General features: G+C 36.4%; 1 protein-coding gene across 1 annotated transcript in view; it reads left to right on the top strand.

The window, feature by feature from the left end:
• The first annotated feature begins 3,366 nt into the window (after window positions 1-3,366).
• TMEM184C (transmembrane protein 184C) overlaps window positions 3,367-27,205 on the top strand; it is a 25,739-nt gene continuing 1,900 nt past the window's right edge. The window contains exons 1-7 of the mRNA XM_002916962.3: window positions 3,367-4,079; window positions 11,369-11,499; window positions 11,598-11,634; window positions 12,345-12,550; window positions 22,111-22,185; window positions 23,315-23,408; window positions 25,803-25,915. Of these exons, the coding sequence (XP_002917008.1) occupies window positions 3,861-4,079; window positions 11,369-11,499; window positions 11,598-11,634; window positions 12,345-12,550; window positions 22,111-22,185; window positions 23,315-23,408; window positions 25,803-25,915 (875 nt within the window). The 5' untranslated portion in view covers window positions 3,367-3,860. The remainder of the gene's footprint in view (window positions 4,080-11,368; window positions 11,500-11,597; window positions 11,635-12,344; window positions 12,551-22,110; window positions 22,186-23,314; window positions 23,409-25,802; window positions 25,916-27,205) is intronic.

The raw sequence follows: 27,205 nt of genomic DNA, 5'->3' as shown, positions 1-27,205 counted from the left end.
AGATGAGGGTAAATGTTCTACTCATTTAAGTATTTATTTCAGTAGTATAACACAAAGACTTTATAAAGAAAAACCAATATAAAAGCTAATGAAGGAAGAAACCTGAATCAAGAATGTAAAAATTAAATCTGTAAGCAGAGAGAGCCATCAGAAATTGTTAGGCAAACCCTGGAAATGTGGGAAATAGTAATTGGGTTAAAACAAGAAGCAAGGGTAAGGACAAAATCAAATCCAAGTCAGAAACACAGGTAGAAGACCCTAGGACTGCAATTCCCAAATTGTGTGCTCAGGGGCATAGGACATTGGAGTGAACTCACAAGGCACCATGGGACGTTTTAAATTTTTGAGAGAAACACAGAAACAGCCGCGAAACATTATAAGAATGTCTATGATTAGGTTGTTTGGACCTAATTACTTAATAAATGGAACTATGAAGTATTTCTTAGGCTCAAGGACACCATGAAAAAATTAGAGATTCCAATGGTGCGGTCAAACGAGAAAGTTTGGGAATCTCTGTCTTAACGACATACTAGGGTTCAAAAGACATAGCTTGCCCAGAGTAGCATCAGAAAAGTAGAGCAAAAGTAAGAAGGACAGTGCCTCCAACCTCTATATGCCTAGTTATACCTAGGGGGGCCTTTTTTCACTCTATCCTGGCTCTTAAAAAAGGAACCTTTGTGCCCTATTACCCTGAATTTACTGCAGGATCCCTTTAAAATCAATGAATCTTGCTTGTAAACCCATGAACCTTACTCTTACTTAATAACAAAAACAAAACCATGATTTTTTTCAATGTTGGTTTGGGGACTAAATTAACTAGAGTTCCCCAAATATTTACTATGAGAAAGTCTACTAAAATTTAAATACTTCTCTAGTGAAGAAATGAATGAACTTTATGTTGAAATTCATTCAGCAATAATAGCCCATTATAGAAGTTTTAAAAGTTACTTTATATTAAGGGTTGGCAAACTTTTTCTGTAGAAGGCCAGATAGTATTTTTAAATGATTTTTAATCTTTTTTAACAACTCTAGAAATGTAAGAGCCAATTGAAAGCAGTCGGTATATTCACACTGTTGTCAACCAATCTCCAGATCTCATTACATCTTGAAAAGCTGAAACTCTATACCTACTGAACTAACAGTTCTCCATTTCCCCTTGTAACCTGTGTACACAGGAGGCACTAGACACCATTAGGGGATAGAAAAGAGGGCTCTGTGGACAGGGTCAAAAGGTGAAAGTACATACACCAATGTTCGCAGCAGCAATATTCACAACAGGCAAAAGGCGGAAACCCAAATGCCCATTGACAGGTGAATGGACAAAGAATGAATACAGAGACTATTACACCAAATGGAGGAAGTAGATTAGGATCACGCCAGCATTATGATTGCTGAAATTGGTGGCCATTCTCTATCTTAGTGATTGTTAGACTTTAGGATTTCATGAACCAAGAAAAATTTCAGAAATAAAATAAACCAAATGGGAGCAAATAAAGCTAGCAACATTTATTTTCCAAGGAAAAATATTTAGAAAACAACTACTGCTCTATAACTGTCATCATATAAATGTAATAGAATGGACAATTTCAAAATAAAGCACAATCCTTAAGAGTAAGTTTGACTAAATGAAAACTCACTATATATATTTTTTCTCATTTCTCCGCTGAGCTGCAGAAACTTCACCATACATGAACAAACTGTGTGTGAAACCACTTGTGTATCTGACATTCTGGTCTCTTCCATCTCTTGCTTTATTCTAATAGTTCTAGAACTTTAGCTTGCTCCTAGGAACTCGGTCTAAAAGACATACAAATAGGTAATTATAATACAACATGAACGCTATAAGGATACAGTAGAAGAAATCACAAAAGGTTTCATACATTGGTTGGAAAAGGTTTGCCCATGAGCAGGAATGAGGAAGACTATTAAAGGTGGCAATGACTATGGCTGAAAGCACAGAGAAAATATGCATGTACGGTATATCCAAGGAAGCTATATTGTGTGCCAAAAAGTAAGTAGTGGTTATACTTGGTTGCACAGTAGGGTTACTTTTCTTTATTCTTCTATTTTCTGAAATTTAACAATGGAATATGTATTAATTTAATGACCAGGAAATAAACAACTATTTTAATTTTGTAGATTACCTTAGGAAAAACTAACAAAAGGCCTATTTCCCTTTAAGAAAGCAGTTTGTATTAAAAGAGACCAGGTTGGAAAATGAAGATGTTAAGAATTTGATAGATGGGTGCAGAAATCCAGCTCCCGATTTCGGCTAGGACAGATGACACTGGGGAAGATAACACTCCCTCAGTGCCTCTGGGAGAATTCTAAGCTAGGTGCACTCAATACTGAGGTCTTCTTGTCCACATAGTCATTAAATTAGTCAGAAATTCTCAGGGAGCAGGTGCTGAAGCGTCAATTGCTTAGTAGTGCCTTTGGAGTCAAGAGACCAAGGGTAGAATTTGGCTCTACCACTAACTAGCTCAATGAGCAAAAGCAAATTATGTCACCACTTGAACCTGTTTTCTCATCTGTAACATGGAAAACTGCCTACCTTTCTGGATTTTTGTACAGATCAACTGACATAATGTAGGTAAAGAATTTAGTACGATGCCTGCCCCTCAGAAAATGAGAATTACAATATAGAACATTTTTGTATATCTAATTGAAAAGTTAGAAATTTGTTTGCTTTATTGGTTTTGAAAGGCTTTATCTTATTTTCCATTTGTTATATAGGTTTAGCTAAGACCTGTAAGCACATAAAAAGTCTGTCAGTTGGGATGTCAAAACCTTTTGAAACTTAAGGGTATGAGAGTTTCTAACACAAGTTCTAAATGAGGAAAGGATATTCATTATTTGCAGTTGCTTCTAAAATTAAGCTACCTTTAGAGTGTTCTGCAGGATCCAGAAATAACTAAGTAGCCCTCCCCTACACTCTAACAACTGATAGAAAACGAAGAGGACGTTTCCCATTCTTCACTGACTTATTCCGTCTGGCTCCCCTATCCACTCCCAGAGAGAACCGGAGATCTTTGTGCAGATTAAAGACTCAGTTCTAAGGTCTTACCCAGGCTTTCTTAATGCTGGAATACAGTGAGCAGAAGAATGTAGTAGGTATTCCTTAAGTCTTTTCAAACAATTCTTAACAGCTTTCAGAACCCTGCTCATGGGACATCCAGAACCCACTACCAATTCCAACAAGTCCGGTCTACCTCCTCTCTTCCCAACCTTCTCAGCTCGCAAAGCCTCTCCACAGCCCCGCCCCCTGAAAATGACCAATCAGAGAGTGTAAAGTGAGGCGGATGGGGTGGGCCCAGTTTGGCGCTATCGACGAATCAGCACCCTCAAACAGCGGGGGCGGAAGCGGAAGTCCTCGGTTGGCCTTGGGTTCCGCTGTGGGGAATGTCCCGTGGGAGTGAGTGAGGAAATCCTGGGGCCGGCGGTTTTGAGTTCTCGCCTCTTATCTGCCAGCAGAATAGGGCCGAGAGACGCCTGCAGGCGCGGGAGGGAGGAAGCTCGACGGCCCAAGAAAGGAGCAAGTGGGCAGGCAGCTGCGGGGCAGAACCGAACTGTGTGCAGGGTGTTTAGAAGTCGGTCTTGGTCGGCGCCGCTGTCCTCGAGGCCATGGTGCAGGCGGAGCTCTGGGCGATACCCAGGTGAGGGCAGCGGCTCCGCCCGGGGATTCCACCGCGGAAGAATTGGGTAGATGTGGGGCAGGGAAGAAAGGATGCTGCCCGCACTACTCCCCGATAGCACCCTGAGCGGCCGCAGTTGCGGTAGCAGCAGCAGAAAGCACAGCGCGGGCCGAGGAGGCGGCTCGAGCTGCTGGTAAAGTCGCCCAACAGCTGTTTCTCTGTAGTATGCGAGTTGACAAAACAGCCAAAGAACAGGGCTCCCCATTACAGTCTCCATCGAGCTCTTTTTCCTTGCTACTTGGAGCTGATTTATGCGGAAACATGCCTTGCACTTGTACCTGGAGGAACTGGAGACAGTGGATTCGACCTTTAGCGGTGGTCATCTACCTGGTGTCCATAGTGGTTGCGGTTCCTCTGTGCGTGTGGGAATTACAGAAGCTGGAGGTAAGAGGGTCCTTCACCATCGGCCTCTACCCTTTCTTCTACCGTCCTGTCCATCTAAGGTTGCCCATTTTTTACCCCAGATGCCCCAGAGTTGATATCCTGAAAATATGTAAATGACCCCAGTCGTAGTTGATAAACCTGTCTGGTTTTGTTCACGGTTTTTCAAAGCATGCTGCAGGTGGAAGGTAGACCAGGTCGAGAAAATAGTTAGAATATATTAAGTTGCTGCTTAGAAGAGCACTCTTGCAAGTATTCATCAGTTCCCAGAAAGTAAGGTAATTCCTGAAATCTGATCTGTTCAGACATTGGACTTAACTAGATCAAATAAACTACCTGAAAACTACGTATTGAATTTTATTAGCATTTAACAAGCTTCCTGAATTAAAGGATTCTAGTTGGTTTAACTTTGTAGTCTGTTTTTACTTACGAATTAGCTCTTAACTCACAAAGATTTTGCAAAAAGTCCCTTGTATAATTTTTGATGTCATATTCTTATTGTGACATCAGTAAAGTACTACAAACTGGAAAACCCCAAGGTAAATACTCAACTTAGATGGGTACTTTATAAAAATTGTATAATGAATTTTAAATTCTAAGTCAATAAATACCAGAAAGTACTTTTATTTAGCAACACCTGTTTTACAAGAGCAATGGCAAGACCGTGGTGGCTATTTTAGGCTTTTTATTGAAATGGTTCTTACATAATTAAACAAAATGCAGTTTAATATATATTTGTTTTCTGTATGTTCACTAAATTATATTTTGTTGACTTTCCCATATTGGCATAACCTATGTAGTTATTTTTAATGTTAATATAATATTCCACTACATTAGATATTCCCCATTTGTTAGATGTTTAGGTTATTCTCATAATTTGCCTACCAGAATTCAAATATAGACATCTTAATACAAATGGGTATCTTTTACTTGGGAGTATTTTTTTGGAGTGTGGTATAGTAACTCCTTTTAAGGCTACTATGTATAATATCAACCTAGTTCAAGATTTCTCTTAGTTGTTAACTGTAGTTTTTAAGTGCCAGCTTTTAAGGAAAATTTAATCTGTCATCTCTACTGCAAACACCCTGAACCAAATTCTCTTCATGTCTTGTCTGGACTATTCTCAATTCACCAGCCAAAGTATCTAATTAAAACTTAAGTTACATTATGTGCCTCTTCTCTAAATTTTCCAATCACTCAGTGTCCCAGATTGAAAGCCGATATTCCTAACTATGGCTGTTATGGCCCAACATAATCTGACACCACCGCTGTCTCATCCACGTCTGACTTTCCCCAATTCTGGGCTTCAACCACAGTGACTTTGCTCAAACATGTGGGGTAGGCGACCTCCTTAGAGCCTTTGCATTAAATGTTCCCCCTTCGTGGTATGCTCTTACCCCAGATGGTATTCTTATTCCCTTACGTCCTTCAGGTCTTTTATTCAAATGTCACCCAGCTACCCTGTTTAAAAATTGCAAGCTTTCCTTCATCCCAGTGATAAATCAGGCTTGTGTTCTATATGGTGAGAGCTAAAAACCTGGCACCCACCTGCATGGAACTTAGTGGTGGAGACCAGTACAACCAAAAAAACAAAACCAAAAACAAAAAAAACCCCAAACCCAAATCAATAAAATAAAATTGTACAAAATGTTGTGGAAGAAACTAAAAAAGATCTAAGAAATGAACAAGTGGGCATCTTCGAAAGACCACAACCAGCTATGGAAAATTAAGTGGAAGTAAAGGGACGTTGGAAAGCTCTTTATGGTAGTTAAGAGGTCATCGGTGCATGAGTTACAGTGACTTATGGCCCAAATCAGGATAGCAGAAATAGAGATGGAAAACTGAATTTTAAGTATCATTGGCAGTGAAGAAACAAGACTTTTGACAGGAGGTTGGGTTGGGGAGGAGAGGCAATGAGAGAAAAACAAATCAAGAATGACTGAGGTTTTTATCTTGAACAACAGGGTAAATGGTGATGCCAATTAGTGAGGTGGAAAATTGATTGGGACAGGTTTGACAGAAATTGAGCTCTGCTTTGGACATTTAGTTTGAGGTGTGTGAGAGACCATGAGATGGGCATCCCAGATACGCAGTTGAATAGGCAAGTCTAGAGCTCAGAAAGGTTTGAGCTGCAGATACTAATATGAGAGTTGTCAGAACAGAGGTGGTGGTTGGCGCCTGGATGGCTCAGTCAGTTAAGTGCCTGCCTTGGACTCAGGTCATGATCCAGGAGTCCTGGGGTACAGCCCCGAGTCAGGCTTCCTTTCCCACTTCCCCTGCTTGTGCGCTTGCGCTCTCTCTCTCTGTCAAATAAATAAATAAAATCTTTGGAAAAAAAAATAAAGCCATCAGGATGAATGAGATTATAAAGACTGAGGACCTGGCACCAACATTTAGAAATCTGCTAGAGGAACAGGAACTTAACAAAAAAGAAGCGTCAGCCATTGAGGAAACGGAATGCCAAAAAGAGTGGTGATGGAGGCCAGAACAGGAGAGTGTTTCAGGAACTAAATAGTGAACAGTGTCCAGTGCTACTGAGATGTCTGTTGGTTTTCATAAGATAGGAGGGTCATTAGTGATCCTGGTAATGGTTTCAGTGGAGATGAAAGGGCTGGAAACTAGAGGGAGCTGTTGGAAGAATGAATGTGGGGCAAAGAAGTGGTATCAGGATATGAAGACAAGTTTTTTGTTTGTTTTTGTTTTGAGTATTTTGACTCAAATGGGTCAGAGAAATGAATGGCATTGTAGATAGAAGTGTGGGTTAGAGAAGGTTTTTTTTTTCTCTCGTTATGTTTTGTTTTTAAGGTTACATACAGTAACTAGAGCATGTCCCCAAGATGTACGTATAATTTAATCTTCTTAAAACCCTTGAACATGGGATTGTCCTCATTGTGTAGATGTGAAAACTGAAACAGAGATAGTGGCTAACATGACATTGTGCTAAGTGCGTTATATGCAATATATCATTCTCTTCATCATTATTCACTAAATGCATTTATGTACCTAAAATGCTTAACATGGGGCCTGCCACTTAGTAGTGTTCAGTAAGCCGTAATTATCACTGTTGTTTTTAAAATTTCACTGTTGCTTTGGAGCAGCAATTCTTTTTCTTGTGGAATAACATCTTAGTTGGAATTAGGTTCTCAGTTGAACACCTAAGGCAGAGTCACATACACCTGCTTGAGCATGAAAAACATTTGTCTTTTAAACACTAGAATCCCTGCGCTTACATTGTGAGAAGTCAGTGGGAACTGAGATTGTAGAAAACAAGAAGTTCATAGAGCCCATCCCATGCCCATGGTGGGGCATATACTTATTTATTGGATAGCAAGATAACCATCTGCTCTACATAAACTGCTTCTGTCTCTTGCTTGGCTGAGCATGTATAATGGAAGTCCAGTCAGTTAAATGCACACATACTGGCACACTACTCCGCAGTCATTTTACCCTACCCCTAAGGAGCTACCCTTTATGTAAGTGCTTCTGTCTTATCTTGAGGATTGGACCCAGAGAGCACTCTCCTCTCTGCTCTGAAAGCATTTGGCTTAGGTTCACTTAACTCATTCCTGGATGTTTGTCCTTAATGGTTTTTTTCTTTCCTCTCTACTTTCTTCAAGTTACCTTAGGAAAAAAAAAAATCTATGCTACTTATCTGCTCCTTGTTTTGTGAATCAAAACAACCCTGCTTATGGCGGATAAGTCTAATAATGTTACTGATATCCTCATATCAGTGTGTCTCAAGTGTGAATAATTTATTTAGAAATAAATGTAAATTAAAGTACAGGTAATAATTGTATTTCTACAGATACCTGACATTTACTTATTTTATTATATTTCTTAAATATATGTGCTGCGCACACAAAACAGATAAAATTTCTAATGCATATAGCTTTTTTAGGTAGCTCAAAAGTCAGAACAACTATAAAACCAATGATTCAAATTAATGGCATTAATGTGGACAGATGATATGTTTCTGAAACTACCACCTGCAATGTAAAAATGGTACTGACTCTGTGATGTAAGATTTTTTTTTATTTAATTTGGCTTCACTCTACTGAAATGACTCAGTTCTCTAGTCACTTGTTTTATGATCATTTGGAAGTAACTTCCTTTTTTATAGCACATTGAGGATGCTTGACCTTTATTAGTCACAAGCACATCGTTTTTTTCTTAAGTCTACCACCAAGTTGGCACTAAGGCAATTCTAAAAACAAATGTGGGCATTAATATTACTTGATAGTACTGTTCTTAATTATCGCCTTATAAGAGAGATGATCTACGATATCCTGCTGTCATTATTTTAGGTCATCATTAAAATGAATACAGCTCTTCCTTGACTTACAATGGGGTTATGTCCTGATAAACCCATCATAAGTGGAAAACATTGTCTGTAAAAGTGCATTTAATGCACTTAACCAGCCAAACATCATAGCTTAGCCTAGCCACGTTAAATATGCTCAGAACATTTACATTAGCTTACAGTTGGGCAAAATCATGTAATCCAGCCTATTTTGTAATAAAGTATTGAGTATCTCATGTAATTTACTGGATACTGTACTGAAAGTAAGAAACAGAATGGCTGTGTGGGTACAGAAGGTCCTCAACTATGATGGTTTGACTTATGATTTTTTGACTTTACAATGGTATGAAAGCAGTATACATTCAGTAGAGACCATACTTCATATTCTGAATATTGATCTTTTCCTGGGTTAGTGCTATGTAGTATAATGTTCTTCTCATGATGCTGGGCCCTGGCAGCAAGCTGTAGCTTTCAGTCAGTCAGGCAGTCATCAGGGTAAACAACCGATACATTTAAACCCATATAGCCATTCTGTTTTTCACTTTCAGTATAGTGTTCATTAAATTACTTGAGATACGAGATCCTGAACACTTTATTATAAGGTAGGCTGTGTGTTAGATTATTTTGCCCAACTGTAGGCTAATATAAGGGTTCCGAGCATGTTTAAGGTAGGCGAGGCTAAGCTATAATGTTTGGCGGGCTAAGTGCATTAAATGCAGTTTCAGCTTAGGGCATTTCAACCATGATGGGTTTATGGATGTTTCAGGGTATAACCCCATCACACGTAGAGGAAGTTGTGAGTGTACAGATTGTTTACCCTCGTGATCCCATGGCTAACTGGGAGCTAAAGCTCCCTGCCCCTGCCCACACATCAGGGGAAAAGTATCATACCATACAGCGAAAAACTCAGGACAGGATCAAAATCGAAGTACAGTTTCTACTGAATGCATATCACTTTTGCACCATTGTAAAGTCAAGAAATTGCAAGTTGAACCAGGTAAGTCTGGGACCACCTGTACTCAATTTTAAATGAAATTGAGCCAAGCAAAAATCCCTGGAAAATGATTGCTCAGACATTCCTTTTAGAATCTTCACCTCCATATACTTGCTTTCCACTTACTGTTTTGATTAATCTCCAGCATTCAGCAGGACTTCCTGTGTTGTTGACCCTTGAACAGCATGAGTGTGAACTACTGCAGGTCCACTTATACACAGATATTTGTTGATAGATCCAGTGTAGTACTGTAAATGTATTTTCTCTTATGATTTTTAATAGCATTTTCTTTTCTCCAGCTTACTTGCTTTATTGTAAGAAAACAGTATATAATACATGTAACGTACAAATATGTGTTAAAGGACTATTTATGTAATTGGTAAGGCTTATGGTCAACAGTAGGCTATTAGTAGTTTTTGGGGAGGCAAAAATTATAAACAGATTTTCAACTGTGCAGGAGTTGGGGGTGCTAACTCACAAATTATTCAAGGGCTAACTGTATTTGCTTTTCAGGTTTTCCATACTGTTTAGTGTAGAAGTTCTTTGTTGTAAAAATACATTTGTTCTCTATACTTTTGTTTTTTATACCCCTGTTGAAAAAAAAAATATCTTGTTCAAAACAGTAAAGCTAGAAGTTGTGGACTTCAGCTCTTTTAATTAACTGTTCAAACCTCAAAAGTACCAAAATTAAATGCCCACTTTTTTCCTTTAAAAAGTTAGCATTAACTTGTACTCCTGCCTTGAAGAGTGAATTCATAAATTAATATAAAATTCATTCTGTAGGGCCCCACAGATAGAACAGAAATTTTGTTGTTGTTTTCCAGGAAGTGAGTGAATTACTTCAACTCTGCCTTAAGATGAGTTAGTTGAGGGGTGCCTGGGTGGCTCAGTTGGCTAAGCGTCTGCCTTCAGCTCAGGTCATGATCCCAGGGTCCTTGGGATCCAGCCCTGCATCAGGCTCCCTGCTCAGCATGGAGTCTGCTCCTCCCTCTTCCCACTGCTCCTCCCTCTCGCTCATGCTCTGTCTCTGTCAAATAAATAAAATCTTAAAAAAAAAAAAAAAGATGAGTCGTTCAAAGTGTATTTTTAGAAATTGAGTTTTAGAGGATAAAATATTGATCAGATACTGACCAAAAAGAAGAAATCAGAGCTTTTTAAAATGTAATATCCTGAGTTGATATTGTATATGAGAGGAGTAGCATGTATTAACACAGTTTGCTTGGACAGTAGTTGTGGCAGTACTTATCAAGTGGGAGGGTTAAAAGACATAATGCATGTAAAACACTTAGCAAAGTATTGGGCAACACTCAGAACATGTTCTGTTAATATGTTGGGTAACAGTAAAGTTCACAGAAAATGTAGGTAGGATTTTAACTCTCCAGACATAAAAGCAAAGGAGTAGACCATAAAAGATTTTTGCAGGCACCTAGGTGGCTCAGTTGGTTAAGTGTCTGATTCTTAGTTTCAGCTCAGGTCCTAATCTCAGGGTCAGGAGATCAAGCTCTGTGTTGGGCTCTGCCCTGGTCATGGAGCCTGCCTGTGATTCTCTCTCCCCCCCCGCACCCCCCCCCGCACACGCATGTGTTCTCTCTCTCTCAAAAAAAAAAAAAATGAAAATGAAAAAAAGAAGATTTTTAGACTTGACTTGGGGAAAATTTAAAAACTTCTATACATCCCCGAACACAATAATAATCAAATATAACAGACAACAAGCTGAGGAGAAATGAGATGTTAATATTCTTAAGGTATACAGTGCTATTACAAAAGGCCTCAAAAAGAAAAATGCTCAGCCCCATAAGGAAAAATTCTCCCTCTCCCTCTGCAAAAGCAAAAGTAGGCTATTTTTTGAAAAAGAAAAAAAAATAGCCGCTAGATATTTGGAAAATATTGGGCCTCCTTAAAAATCAAATAAATATAAATTTAAGAAATAAAAATATTTTGTGTAGCTTTTTAGTTTTAATATCAGGATTTATTTTAATATGTTCATTTTTTTTTAAGGTTGGAATACACACCAAGGCTTGGTTTATTGCTGGAATCTTTTTGCTATTAACTATACCTATATCACTCTGGGTGATATTGCAACATTTAGTACATTATACACAACCGGAACTACAGAAACCAATAATAAGGTAAATCTTAATAAATTTTAATTCTTCTAATGTTATGTTCACTTATTTCGTAAATATGATATAAAATGTTTTTAATTTATGTTTTGCTTTCCAACTAGGATTCTTTGGATGGTACCCATATACAGTTTAGATAGTGTAAGTATGTTTCATTTTATCTCATTAGGTAAGAACTTGCTTGATGATACAACTATATTTACAGAGTGCTAAGGTTATGAAAGTTTATTATTTGGCAATAAGGAGTCATATTAATAAGAAAAGTGAATAGATTCACTTGTTTTTAATGTTAATAAAAAGATGACGTATGACGGGTGTTTTAAATTTTTAAAAACCTATAGCTATTTTCTTTGCTTAATCTTTTAAAATTTTCAAGTACTAGTTCTTAGTCCTTTAAAGAATGTAATATTTAAAATTATCATCCTTTTTGTTTATTAAATCTTTTATTTGGGAGGGAAAAAACCCTTCCCCGATGGATTCTAACATGCAGTTGTCACAGATGACTGCTTTGATTTGTTTAAATATAAAGGAAATGTCTTTAATTGCATTTTCTATGATTTCAAGAAAAATTTCAGATTATGTTTAAGAACCCAATAACAAAGTAATTTAGCTTCTTTCTTCATATTCACTACTTATACCCCAGCATGAATGTTTTTACCAGTATCCATAATGTTTATTGATTTTAAAAATTCATTTCAAAAATTATCTGGTAGCTGTCATAAATTTTAGAAAGTTTGATGTAAATATGTGACAAAACATCTCAAGTTTAAAAATTGTGATTACCATGAATTGGAATGGCAATTCGTTTTATCTTAGCTGCAACTATTTTTAACATCTATGTTTTTTCATAGTGGATAGCTTTGAAGTATCCCAGCATTGCAATATATGTGGATACCTGCAGAGAATGTTATGAAGCGTATGTCATTTACAACTTTATGGGATTCCTTACCAATTATCTAACTAACCGGTATCCAAATCTGGTATTAATCCTTGAAGCCAAAGATCAGCAGAAACATTTCCCTCCTTTATGTTGCTGTCCACCATGGACTATGGGAGAGTAAGTATGTTTGGTTTTAATCTTTTTATGTATTTAGAAAGAATTTTTAAGTATCAGTCAGTTGTCTGCAAAGCAGTATGTTAAATGCTATGAGCAGGACAGAAAGTTTAAGAAGAGTTCCTACCCTGAAGTAGTTCACAGTCAAGTTTAAAGAGTAAGAAAACACATTTTTATAATCTACACATACAGAGTACTCTCTTATACATTATTTATCCTAAATAGAAAACTTGCAGGGAAAAAACTTTATAAATCATTTAATCAACATCCTTTTACTATCAAGACCCAGGATCTACAGAGATTAACTTACTCAAGATTACATAGCTAGTTAATGACAAGATCAGGTTTAAGATCCAGGGAGAAGATAGTCTGGGTGGGGAAACAGCGTATGATATGAAATAGGAGAAATAGTGTTATATAATGGGCTGTCGGCCTTATTATATATCCATAGAGGACAGTAAAGGAAAATAAAGACTGAAAATTTCAGTTGAAGCTAAGATTGCATTTTTTATATGAATGAGCCATTGGGTATTTTTCAGCAAGGAAACGTTTGAAGATACCATTTCAGAAAGATGCAATACTATACAGAATGCATTAGGGGGAGGCAGATTCCAGAGATGGGGAAATAAATTTGGAGGTTATTATCGTAGTCCGTTTGTGAGATAAGCTGAAAAGAGGGATGAAATTGGAATAGAAAGGAAAGAGACTGCAACTGAAGAACTCATAGGACTTGATCACTGGTAATGGGGAATAAGATGAAAGTTGCAAGTCAAGATAACTGGAATGATTTGGAGTTATAGTAATCAGTGTAGATATACAACCTAGGGATACCTGTGTTGCCTACCATGCAACATAGAACCATTTGTACAACATTGGGACTGAAAATGTCTCTACACACTTGCAATGACAGGGAGCTACCTAGCTTTTTAAATAATAAGCTCTTAATATGTTTATTAACACACTTGATATGTATTGAGCACTGAGTGTGTGCCAGTATATGGATATATCCTAGTGCATATAACAGATGTAGAACTCATGGAACCTACATTTTGGTTCAGACGTTTGGAATTAAATGAAGGCACAAATACAGGGTTACTTTTATCAGGAAATACTATGAAGGAAAAGGAACAGGAGACTATGAAAGAGGAATAGTAAGGGAAAACTATTGTAAGTTGGGGATGGGGAGGAGATATTGTCTCAGCAACAAATACAATATCGACAGATTTGTAGCTAATGAGCAGATTGAGGTGATCACTGGACGGAAAATTACTAAGAGGAGACGTCAAGGGGAGGGGGATTCTCTCTAAATGGCGTAATAGAATCCTTCCTAAGGGCAGACCAAGCACTTACACATCAAGACTGGGAGATGAGGAGCTTATCAAATATCAAGGGTAATCAGGTATCAAGGGTAGGCAGATGACTTAGCAGTATTCTTGCTTAGTCTGACTTAGTCCAAGGACAGGGCCTAAGAATGATGCCTAGTTGAAAAGACAACTCAGAGGAGTCCTGTCTAAAATTTGGTCAGGAGAGAGTCTTTGTCAAATGAAAAGCCATTATAGGATGTTGAATAGAGGACTAGTGCCCAAATTTCATTTTCAGAGATTACTGTGCTCTTTGTAGACTTAATTGCAAGTGGAGAAGGATGGAAGAGATTTCAGTGTTCCAGTAAATATAATGATGATGATGGCTTGGCTTTGATTAGGACTCTTCTCCTAATACTATAGAACCTAAAATGAGGCACTCTAGCTGTATCTTCAGAATGGCTCATCACAGTTAGCTAGTGGTCCACTAAAACCCCAAACCTTTTTCAAATGATGCTACTGATCAAAATCCCCGTATTCTATGCTTGTGCAATTGATTTGTTCCTAACTACACCATTATATTTATTATTGTTAAATCTCTTTGTGTTGGTTTCATTTTTTCCTGAGACTCTTGAATTCTGACAGCTGCTGCCAGAATAATGTCAGCAATGCATCCATAGTTATAACTGAGGTATTCTTTCCTTTGAAAAAACATTTTTACCAAAGTTATGCATTTTGGAAGTATGGTTTTAGTAATAATAAAATGCCTCTCGTGTATAAATACATTGTAGGTTACCAGTCTTCCTCTAGTAGGTAACTGGTATTACAAATCTGATACTTAATCAGGCTATTGCTGTTTAGGATAATTCAGTATAGTGCTTTGGTTATAAGATGTAAATACCATGGCCAGTTTGCAGTTGTTAATTGATTAAAAAAACTAAGCACAATGAGTTTTTCTTTCAATAAACCTTAAGTTTTGTCTATGTTCACGAGAGGAGAGGAAACGGAGAGGAAACAGTTTGTCTACTAGTTTAGTATACTAGTGAAACAAATGTTTCCATGAAATGGTACTAATCCTTATTATATATTTCCTTCTTTTCTCTTGTTTTTAAAATTCAGGTCACGGACTACCAAGTTAAATTTGACAGTTTGAAAAAAATTGCTCTAGGGTAAATATCTTGTAGTGGCATGTTAGGTCTTTCGGTTTTGTTCAGCTTTGTTAGTGGTAAATTGTTTTCTGAAGTGCAGTACCATATTCCTTTCCCACCGATGGTATAAGACACTTCTAATTGAACTATAGCCTCCCCTACATTCGGAATTACCCAGACTTCTTTATGTTTGCCTGTCAAGAGGATATAAAGTGGTATATTGCTGTGGTCAGTTTGGATTTCCCTGATTAGTAATGAGGTTGAGCAACTTTTTATATGTTTATTAACCATTTGTGTTATCTTTCCTGAGGAATGTTTGTTTCTATTTCTCATTTTTTAATGGGTTTCTGTGTCATGGCTTTTTAAGGGATCTTTATAGATTTAGATACTAATTCTTTGTTTAGTGTGTATTGAAAATATCTTTTCCAGTTTTTGGTATGCTTTGTCACCTTTATTAAATCTTTTGATAAATGGAAGTTTTGAATTTGATTTTAATACAGTTGAATTTATCTTATTTTATAGTCAGTACTTTTTGTGTCTTGTTCAAAAAATTATTCCAATTACAGGATTATAAAAACATTGTCCTGTACTTTTCTTCTAAAGATTTCAAAATTTTCTCATTAAGATGTATAAACATTTGATGTTTTGTGTATATGTTGTGTGAGGTAGGAATGCAACTTCATTTTATGCCATTAGCTAATTGTCCTAGCTAATTCTTTCCCTTCTACCTCCCTGATTTTGCCATCTCTGTCACATGTGAAGTTTCAGCACGCATGGGTCTGTTTGTGGCTTTTTGTTTTGGGTTTGGTTTTTCTTTTTCTGTTTTATTGGTTAACTTTTCTATTACTGGACCAATTCCATACATTAACTACTACAGGTTATTAATAAGCTTTGAAGTGAGGGGCAAGTGCCCTGACCCTATTATGTGGGCTATTTTTGGATCTTTGCTCTTACATATAAACTTTAGAAACAGTTTGTCAAGTTGCTTGAAAAACCTGTTGGGATTTTTTTATTGTAATGGAACTCAATCTTTACTTAACTGACATCTTTATGATTTTTTGAGTCTTACCTGTGAATATGGTCTAGCTTTCTGCTTATTTAGCTCTTCATTTACCTTTCAGTAAAGTACATTTTTCTCAAAAAAAGTCTTGTGTATCTTTATTGATTTTATAAATGTATTTTATTGCTATTATAAATGACATATATTTTAAAAATCATTTTAATTGCTTTCAGTGTGTAGAAAGGCAATTGGTTTTGCCATATTGGTCTTACATCCAAAAGTCCTGTTACGTTTTCTTAGTCTGTAGATCTCTGTAAGTTCTCTGTGAAGACAGTCCTATTCAAGTGAAGGATCTCTTTGCTTTCCAGGTTATTATATACATTTCTCTTTGTTCTCACTGTGCTGGTGAGTATCTCTAGATATTATTGCATTATTCCTGATTTTAAAGGGAATTCTTATAAAATGTAGTTGAATTTCATTTTTCTAAAGGTGTTTTGTAGGCATCCTTTATCAAGTTAAATGAGCTCTCTTACTCCTAGCTTGTTTGAATTTTTAATCACGAGTAGATGATTAAATTTCATCAAATGCTTTTTCTGTATCTATTGAGATGTTTGGTTTTTGCCTTTAGCCTGTTAATTTAGTGAATTATATTAATAGCTTTTCTAATGTTAAATCCCCCTGCATTTCGAGGATAAATTCAAATTGATTAAGATGTATCATCTGGGGGCGCCTGGGTGGCTCAGCCGTTAAGCGTCTGCCTTGAGCTCAGGTCATGATCCATAATTTTAAAGTTTTCCAAATATTAGAGGAATACGAACAAATGTAAACAGAAAAATCTGTTTTATAACACCCACATTTAACAAATATTAATATATTATAGGTTTGTGATTATAAAATACTTTTTAAAAAATCTTGAAAACCAAAAGCTTTTTCACAGTGGGCTCCCAACTTGGCGGGAAGCCTGCTTCTCCCTCTCGCACTCCCCTTGCTTGTGTTCCCTCTCTCACTGTCTCTCTCTGTCAAATAAATAAATAAATAAATAATCTTAAAAAAAAAAGATGTATCATCTGCTTTTCTCCATCACAAGATTTGGTTTGCTAATATTTTGTTCAGAATTTTTACATCTATGTTTATGAGTAAGATTAGATTATAATTTTCCTTTTTTACATTATTCCTGTCTGATTTTCATATCCAAGTCACACTCCCTGAATAGGCATTATCACAGAAAGAGTTGTAACTATAACATGAAAGATTAGACCTGGACTTTGTGGAAGGACAGGTATAGAACTATTTAGGCTTCCTGTTGTTTCTGAAATCATTTTTTTTTAAATGTAATTTTTAGGAATTAGGCAGAATAAACAAAGTTTTAAAATGTATAGGCAGGGGCACCTGGGTGGCTCAGTCAAGTAAGCGTCCTGCTCGATTTCGGCTAAGGTCATGATCTCAGGGTCCTGAGATGGAGCCCCAAGTTGGGCTCCAAGCTTAGCAGGGAGTCTGCTTGGGATTCTGTCTTCCTCCCTGCTCCCCCCACCCCTGCTCATGCACACGCCATACACACACTCTCTCAAATAAATAAATCTTTATGGGCATACAATATTTATATCTTCTCATTCCCTTCTGGATCTGTTGTTACGACTCCTTTTCTATTTCTAATGCCATTAGTATCTTTTTTTTTTTCCCTTGAACAATCTTGTTAGAAGTTTGCCTGTTTTTATTAGTCCTTTCAAGAACTGATTTTTGGGGGCACCGGGTGGCTCAGTCAGTTAAGCATCTGCCTTCGGCTCAGGTCATGATCTCAGGGTCTTGGGATTGAGCCCTACATCAGGTTCCCTGCTCAGCAGGGAGTCTGCTTCTCCCCCTGCCCCTTTCCCCACTTGTGCTGTCTCAGTCTGCTCGCTCCCTCTCTCAAATAAAATCTTTAATAAAAATAATAAAAATTCTTTTAAAAAGAACTGATTTTTCGCTTTGTTGATTCTCTGTGTAATATATTGTTTTTCTCTATCATTAATTTCTGCCCTATTTTACTTCCTTTTTCCCATTTCTTTTGGTTTACTATCTTTTCCTAACTTGTTAGAGTCTTAGCTCACTAATTTACACAGCCTGTCTTCTTTCTTTTTTTAAAAAGATTAAAAAAAATATTTTTTTAAGTAATCTTCACCTAATGTGGGGCTTGAACTTAACCCTGAGATCAAGTCACATGGTCTTCCGGACTGAGCCAGCCAGCCACCCCCTTTCTTCTTTTTTAATACTGCATTGAAAACTATACATTTCCCTTCAAGTTTTACATTCACTGAATCCCAGTTTATGGTTTTTTTTTTTTTACTGAAATGTAATTGACATACACTATATTAATTTCAGTTGTACAATATAATTCTTCAATATTTATATGTATTGCAAAATGTTGACCACAGTAAGTCTAGTTACTATCCCATCACCACAGAAATCCCAGGTTTTGCATTTTATTTTTTCATTATCATTCCATGTAATGTTTTTAAATTCCTGTTGGGATTTTTTTCTTTAGTGGAGTTATTCTGGAATATTTTTTAAATTTCCAAACACTTTGGAGTTGGGGGTAGATTTTATTTCTTTTCATTGCAGTCAGGGAATATACTCTGAGACAGTCTTTGGAATTGGTTAAGATTTGTTTAGTGTCCTTTAGTACCTGATCAGTTTTTATAAAGATTCCCTGTATGCTTGAAGAGAATGTTATATTTATGTCCATGGAGTCAGTCTTACGTGTTATTCAACTTTTCTGTATTTCTGTTGATTTTGGCTACTTGCAAAGACAAGACAGATTCTAATACACCCTTCACCCAGCTTCCCCTAATATTTAACACCTTATGTAATAGTGGTACATTTGTCAAAATTAAGAAATAACATTGGTGGGGTGCTTGAGTGTCTGTCAGTGAAGCATCAGACTCTTGATTTCAGCTTAGGTCATGATCTCAGGGTCGTGAGATTAAGCCCTGGCTTGGGCTCCACGCTCAGTCTGCTTGAGATTCTCTTCCTTTCCCTTTGCCCCTCCCCCCACTTGCACAGGCACTCTCTCTCTAAAATAAATACATTTAAAAAAAAATAACATTGGTATAAGACTTTTAAGTGCAGATTCTTCAGATTTCCCAAGTTCTTCCACTAATGTCCTTTTTCTGTTCTTGGATCCAGTTCAGGAATCCACATTTTAATAAAGATTTTAATAAATCATTTTAAAGTTTTCCAAATATTAGAGGAATACAAACAAATGTAAAAAGAAAAATCTGTTTTGGGGCGCCTGGGTGGCACAGCGGTTAAGCGCCTGCCTTCGGCTCAGGGCGTGATCCCCGGCATTACGGGATCGAGCCCCACATCAGGCTCCTCCGCTATGAGCCTGCTTCTTCCTCTCCCACTCCCCCTGCTTGTGTTCCCTCTCGCTGGCTGTCTCTATCTGTGTCGAATAAATAAATAAAATCTTTAAAAAAAAATAAAAAGAAAAATCTGTTTTATAACACCCACGTGTAACAAGTATTAGTATATTATAGGTTTGTGATTATAAAATACTTTTTAAAAAATCTTGAAAACCAAAAGCTTTTTCACAGCTCATATAGTGGCAAAATGGGGTATAATCTTTGACTATTTTACATATTAATGAAAATATGTATTTTACTGCAGCTGTATCCATCTGTTTGATTGCAGGTGCTACTTGAGATTCCATTGGTAGTTAATTACTTTGTTATTGTTGCTGTTTTCATTTTCTTACTCTATTTTTTTTTTTCTTATTCCAGTTTTTACTACTGGTTTGAAAGTTACAGTTTTTGGTGTTTTCATGAATACTAAGAGTCTAAAATTTACTGCTGGCTACTTAAAAATCTATCTTAAAAATTAGACATTTTTTCAGATAGATTTTTTTGTAGATTTAACTACAAATATTAACAATTTATTTGCTGGAACACCTGGATGACTCATTTGATTAAGTGTCTGCTTTTGGCCCACCTCATGATTCCAGGGTCCTGGGATCGAGTCCTGTAACGGGTTCCTTGCACAGCAGGGAGCCTGCTTCTCCCTCTGCCTACCGCTCCCCCTGCTTGCGCTCTCTCTCTCTCTCTCCCTCTCCGACAAATAAATAAATAAAATCTTAAAAAAAAAAAAAAAAGCCAGTTTACTTGCTCCACAGTCATTGCATTTCAGCCCTCTCTGGAATCCTTTCCTTCTTTCTAAAGTCTGGCCCCTAAAAGTTCCCTTTAATGTCAGTCTATCAGTGGCAAATTTTCTCAGATATACTTATCCAAAACTATCTTTATTTTGCCCTCATTCTTGAAAGACAATTTTGCTGGATGTAATTCTGTGTTTACAGGAATTTTCTCCAAGCATTTTGAAGATTTTACTTAATTCTGGCTTCAGTTATTACTGTTAAGCTTTTCCTGTCAATTTGTTATTCCATTATAGACCCCATCTTTGATGTTTTGCAGATTGACTATGAAATATTTAGGTGGTTTTGTTTCTGTTTTAGTCCTGCTTGATTTACAGGGTGTCTCAACCTATAGATTCATATCTTTCATCAGTCCTGAAACGTCCTAGCCATAATCTCTTCTGATTTTGCCTTTTGTCCACTGTCTTCTGTAACTATGAAAATATATTAGATCTTCTGATTCTGTTCAGTTCTTTGGTTATAACTCTCTTTCACATTTGTTTCTTTGTCTCAGCCTTTGCTACATTCTGGGCAATTTCTTCAAATACATCTTCCAGTTCATTGTCTACAGCTTTCAAAGGTTGCTAATTAATTTTACTCCATTTATAAAGAGTATGGGGCAGGAAGCACAGCAAGTATAGCCAAGGCATTCTCAAGAGGTCTTGGAACAAGCCCAAGTGCACCCCTTAGGCCCCCACAGGGGGCACACTTAGCTATAAGTGGGAGTGAACCACCTCAACAGGGAGAAGGCTCTCAGCGCACAGAACCCCAACAGTTTCTTTATTCAGTCCTATTAACACCTCAAGGCTTGTATGCCGATTCTCAGTCTTCTCAGTTTAGATGGAATTCTTTTTTTTAAAGAGTTATTTCTTCATTTGAGGGAGAGAGCAAGCGAGAAGAGGCACAGAGGGAGAGGGAGAATCCTCAAGCACACTCCCTGCTGACTCCAGAGCCTGATAAGGCGTGCCATCCCAGGACCCTGAGATCATGACCTGAGCCAAAATCAAGAGTCAGCCACTTAACCAATTGAGCCACCCAGGCACCCCTAGATGTAATTCTTAAAATTAGGGGATTCATAATACATAACATTGATAATCAGTTCTCCTGATAGTAGTGCTAAATAAAGCATTTGTTCTCAGAGCAACTTGGTCTTTTAAGAAGGTTAGCACAAGGTTGTCAGGTAGAGAGCCTTTTTTGTTTTTGGGACTTTATGTTTTGTTTTTGTTACTCCTTGTGAATTTTCACCTATGTTGAGTGAGCCCAGCAATAGGATAAAAATTGTTTATGCAGGATCTTTGTCCTTTCATTATATCTAATCAGTGATACTCTCTGGAATGATATTTAAATTCCAAACTTGAAATTGAACCTTATGTGAATACGCTTTCACATATACATGCACACAGTTCATTTGTTACTCAGTCTTTGTTCCAGAAACATACAGGGACACACTTTTGTTCTTTCTGTGCTGTAGTAATCAAGAATTGGAGACTGAACACAGAAAGGGAAATCTTTCAGAAGATGTAGCTATCAAGTAATTTTAAAAACAGCATTTAAACAGTGTTTGCTTGGGGCTCCTGGGTGGGGCAGTCATTAAGCATCTGCCTTCAGCTCAGGGTGTGATCCCGGCGTTCTGGGATCGAGCCCCACATCAGGCTCCTCTGCTGGGAGCCTGCTTCTTCCTCTCCCACTCCCCCTGCTTGTGTTCTCTCTCTCACTGGCTGTATGTCTCTGTCACATAAATAAATAAAATCTTTTAAAAATAAATAAATAAGTAAACAGTGTTTGCTACCATCCACATTCTTCCCCAGTTGCCATCTAGAATGATTAAAAGAATTAAATATAAATATGGCATCATTTGTGAAAATGATTTTAATTCGGGGGGCTTTGGAGGAAATATGTATTATTTAAAGGAGTAGTTGAAATGCTAAGGTTTTTTTTTTTTCCTTTGGCAGAGTATTGCTGTTCAGGTGCAAACTGGGTGTATTGCAGTATACTGTGGTCAGACCATTCACCACCATTGTTGCTTTGTAAGTACAAAGAATTTATGTTATCGTTTTTTAAAATCCTTGTGCTCTGACTTCAGTTAGAACTGAATAGACATACAAAGAGCATTAATTTACCGGTTTAGGATATAGTCTGTTGTAAAAAAAACAAAAACAAAAAACATAGTATATAGAAATCCTACTATGTTAAAATAAGGTGACCATTTATAAGTAAAGAATCACCACAGAATTCTTCTAAATAACATTCCCTACAGCTTTCTGGAAAACATTTTAAAAATGTTTTTTCCCCCTAATATTAATGTTCACACAGCTTTACAAAAACATATGTTATATCAAGTTAAAGTATGCTACCTTAGGTTCTGTATATGGTTTTATTTTCTATATGGATTATTTTCTATATCGTTAACTTAGAACATGAGTACCGTATTCCAAGGATGAATCATATTTTTCTTTTGTAAGAATTCTGTCGAGGCTTAGGAGATGAGGTAAAATGGTATATCATTAAGCTATCTGGTAAAACTACTCCGTAAAAATTTAAGAATATCAGATAAAGTGAGTAGGTTGCGTGTTTTATCTGGGAATCATAATTAATATTGCACATATTCAGAGAAGAATGGGAAGAAAGGTGAAAGGAGCATTCTTTATTCTACCTTTGAGCTAGCAATTCTTTAGTAACATTTACCTTAGAATTAAAGCTAATTTATTTTGAAGGTATGCTTTATTTGTCAGTTTAAAGGAAACTGGGGGAGGGGTTGGAATCATATAAGTTAATTCTTAGATCTGGGTGTTCATAAAATTTACTTCCCAAGATAGTTTGGGGGAAAAATTATAGTTGTATTTATAGATTGCATTATATGCCTGTAACAATCAGGCTTTTCAAAATTAGGCAACATATTTTTTTTTAATCTAGTAATTACTTCTTCTGATTCAATGTATGTGTCTTATTTTGGATTTAAGTTGGGGGAATAATCATATTGTAGCATTACTAGAAAAATGTTTTAATTTTAAACCATCTCTGTGACCAAAAATCAAGTGATTATCTATAGGGTCTTTTAAATAACTAACTTCTAAATTTAAGTATTGCTGTCAGCGCTGTGTTTTAAAATATATTTTGATTTAGTTAACCATAAATCTCATTTTTACCATTTTTAAGAATCTGTGAGCTGCTTGGTATATATGATGAAGGGAACTTTAGCTTTTCAAATGCTTGGACTTACTTGGTTATAATAAACAACATGTCACAATTGGTAAGTATTAATTTTAATTGTATTAAATTAGTATCTATGACTCTAAATTTTCTTTGAGGTTTCTTTGGGGAAAACTTCGTTATTTTTTAATTTTGAAGTTCAATTTATAGGAAAGAACTTGAAGAAACTTTAGCATGTCTTTATACATACATATAGTATCTTTGTAAATTATCTGGTGACTTTTACCTTGACCTGGTTGTTCTTGTTTGTTCATTTGGTCCTGGTAGTCATTACATAGTTGTGTGGATATCATAAATAAAAGGACAATGCTCTCCTTAAAAAACACATAAACGAGGCATACTCAATAAGAGACAATGTCTGTATCTAAAAAAAAAAAAAAATGTCTAATTGGTATATGATAGTACCAGGTTTTGGGTTTGTTTTTTTTTTTTTTAAGTTTTTATTTATTTGAGAGAGAGAGAGAGCATGCACGCACAGGCAGGGGGAGCAGCAGCAGGAGAGGGAGAAGCCGGATCTCCACTGAGCAGGAAGCCTGATGTAAGGGCTTGATCCCAGGACACTGGGATTATGACCTGAGCTGAAGGCAGACGCTTAACCAACTGAGCCACCCAGGCGCCCCAGTACCAGGTTTGAATAAAAATGGGAGAATAAAATTCTCTCAAATATTTGGAATAAAGGAAAATTGCGAATGCCAAGTTTAAAAAAAAATGATGTTCTAGAAACTGAAATGCTCTAAAAAATAACTGGGGTTCCTGGGTGGCTCAGTCAGTTAAGCGTCTGCCTTCAGCTCATAGGATCCACCCCTGCGTTGGGTTCTCTGCTTAGTGGGGGGCTTGCTTCTCTCTCTCCCTCTGTCCTTCCCCTCCCCCACCCTTTGTGCTGTCTCTCAAATAAATAAATGTCTGATCCTTTCGGCCTAAGAACATGCACTTTACTTAAAATCTTCAGTTAATGTTTTCAACAAAATAGTAGGTGCAGTGGCATGCATATGTGATATTTGATGTTTATAATAATTATATGCCTGTGCATTCAAAGCTTTTGCATATGTTCATATTCTTTGGAACCGGTAATTCCATTTCTGGGAATGTAGCTTCAAAAAATGGTTGTATTTTTGGTTTGAATATTTTTGTGTATACAGCCTATCATTTGTAATAGCAAAAGTCTGGAAACCTTGCAAAGCCCAGTGATAGGGGCGTTTAAATGTACTATGGTTCTTCCACTGGCCAAAATATTAAGCACTTATTAAAAAATAATCCTTATGAGGATGCCTAGGTGGCACAGTCAGTTAAGTGTCCGACTCTTGGTTTCAGCTCAGGTTGTGACATCAGGGTCGTGGGATTGAGCACTCAGTGGGGAGTCAGCTTAAAATTCTCTTTCTCCCTCCCTCTCCCTCTGCCCCTCACCCTGTATGCTCTCACGTGCTCTCTCTCTCAAATAAAATCTTTTAAAAAATAATAATCCTCAGGAAACATATGAAAAAGTAACACACTTTAAGTGGGGTAAAAGTCGGGCAACAAAATTTTATATTTAGTTGATGATACCTGTTAAAAAGCACCTTCTGTATAGAAGGGAACGGTTAGATAATGGGATTATGGACGACTTTGTATTTTTCTTAATTGCTTTCAAATTCTAAAATATTTTAAATGAACATTTTATATAATTTAAATGGAAAAAACTAAACTTTTAGGGAAATGTTTATTTCTATGTACAACACACTAGGTTGTTAAAACTGATTTCTAAAAATAAGTTAAGTCTTGAACACTTATTTTAAAAAAGTAAATTGAGCTGGATTAACATAATGCTCTCAAGAAAAAATTGTTTCCCTGATTCCTTACTTTCATATTTCATGGTCATAATTTTATTCAAATAGTACTTACTGTGTTGTCTAATAAGCAGATAGATATATTTTTGTTTGGGCTGAATGAGGGCCTTTTCTTCCATTCATGACAGTCATTTGTTCATTGTTTTCTTTATGGCCCCCCATAAGTGAATACTGAAAACCATTTTCAGGGAAGACATTATACATCTCTTCTGAGAAATTTCATATCCTATATTTTCATCCACAGTAAACTCTGCAAGCTCATTATTAATCTAAAAGTAACAGAATAGAGGTGCCTGGGTGGCTCAGTCGGTTAAGGATCTGCCTTCGGCTCAGGTCATGTTCTCGGGGTCCTGGGATCGAGTCCCATGTCTGGCTTCCTGCTTAGAGGGAGCCTGCTTCTCCCTCTCCCCCTGCTTCTCTTCTTTCTCTGTCAAATAAATAAATAAATAAAAATCTTTAAAAAATAATAATAAAAATAATAGAATAGAAAGCCTAGAAAATTTTGCCTAAAACATTATTCTGTACCAGGTCTCTCTGGTTTATATTATTTCTGTTACCATATTTAGTTATTCTTATTGAAGAAGTTTAACTGTTGTTAATTTTGTTTCTAGTTTGCCATGTATTGTCTGCTCCTATTTTATAAAGTACTGAAGGAAGAACTGAGTCCAATCCAACCTGTTGGCAAATTTCTCTGTGTAAAACTGGTGGTTTTTGTCTCTTTTTGGTAAGTGTTACTTTCTCTTAAATGTAAATGCTCTCAGTTTCTACAGGGCAATAAAACTGTTTATTAGGGAGGATTTTCAAAATAGTTCTAATATAGAAAATGAATTATTATGCCTCTACTTACCTTTTAAAAAGTTCATCTGTTTAGCCCTTCTTGGTTTTTCATAAGGAAATAATCAGATGTTCACCATGACATTTATAAGAAGAAAATAACTTGAAACAACATAACTGTCTCAACACTAGAGGAATCATTAAAAAATATATGATGGTCCTTTCATATAAGAGAATAGTCTGCAGTTTGGAAGATAAGCATAATAAGAATATTTAATAGTGTGAGGTAATGTTCATTTACTTAGTAAAATATATTTTTTAAAGCAGAAGGCAAAACTGTACACGGTCCCAATTTAGTAAGAGGTGCGTGATAGGGGACCTAGAAACAAATACACCAAATTTAACAATATACAAATACAAAAAGGGGAAAAAGAATAATCCTTGAAATCCTACCACCCAGAAAGAATGAGTAACATTGTGGTACAGATAACGTCACATATAAAATGCCACAGAAAGAGTTTCATACCATAAAAACTTGCAGAACTCAATGATACATTCAGTATGTTGTGGATATAGTTCTTTGTTAGTAAAGTGAGGATATAATTTTCTTATCGTTTGGTGTTTGTTTGTTTTTTGTTTTTACTAAGTATTCTGTTCTGTGGATCTAACTTTTTAACTACTCTCCTCTTGACATTTAGGCTGCTCCTAATTCTTTCACCATTACAAGCAATACTGAAGTAAAATTCTTATATACAGAACTATATAAACCTGTCTCTCTCATTATTAGCTGTTTAAACTTAACCTAGGGTCATAGCCACGGATGTGCTTGAAATGTTCAATATGACTCCCATCTTGGGAGTCCAGTGCCTTCTGAGTTTATGTCTAGTTCCAGCATTTCCAACAAGACTGGTTTCAAAATGTTTTAAAAAATAATCTGAATAATTAATTAATACATGTGTAAATAACACTTAAGTGTCTGTCCTTTATTTTAAATGCCTATTATTCATGGTTGTGGGCATTGTGTATAGGAAGAACTTAAAATCTAATTACTTGTATACACTTTCAAAATAAAGAAAGACATGTAAACTAAGTTTTGAAGTTCCATGTGTATAAGAAAGCATAATCAAAATTCATATGATGAAACCGTACTAGAAGAACAAATTTGTAAAGCAAATAAATATATTTAGTATAGTTACACAGTGTCTTTAGGAATATGCTGTGAAGACAGGGTGGGGGGTGG

The sequence above is a fragment of the Ailuropoda melanoleuca genome, chromosome 5 (genome assembly GCF_002007445.2).
Source record: "Ailuropoda melanoleuca isolate Jingjing chromosome 5, ASM200744v2, whole genome shotgun sequence".
NCBI lineage: Eukaryota > Metazoa > Chordata > Mammalia > Carnivora > Ursidae > Ailuropoda > Ailuropoda melanoleuca.
The sequence above is the reverse complement of the archived record's forward strand: the minus strand, read 5'-3'. Positions and strand labels throughout refer to the sequence as shown.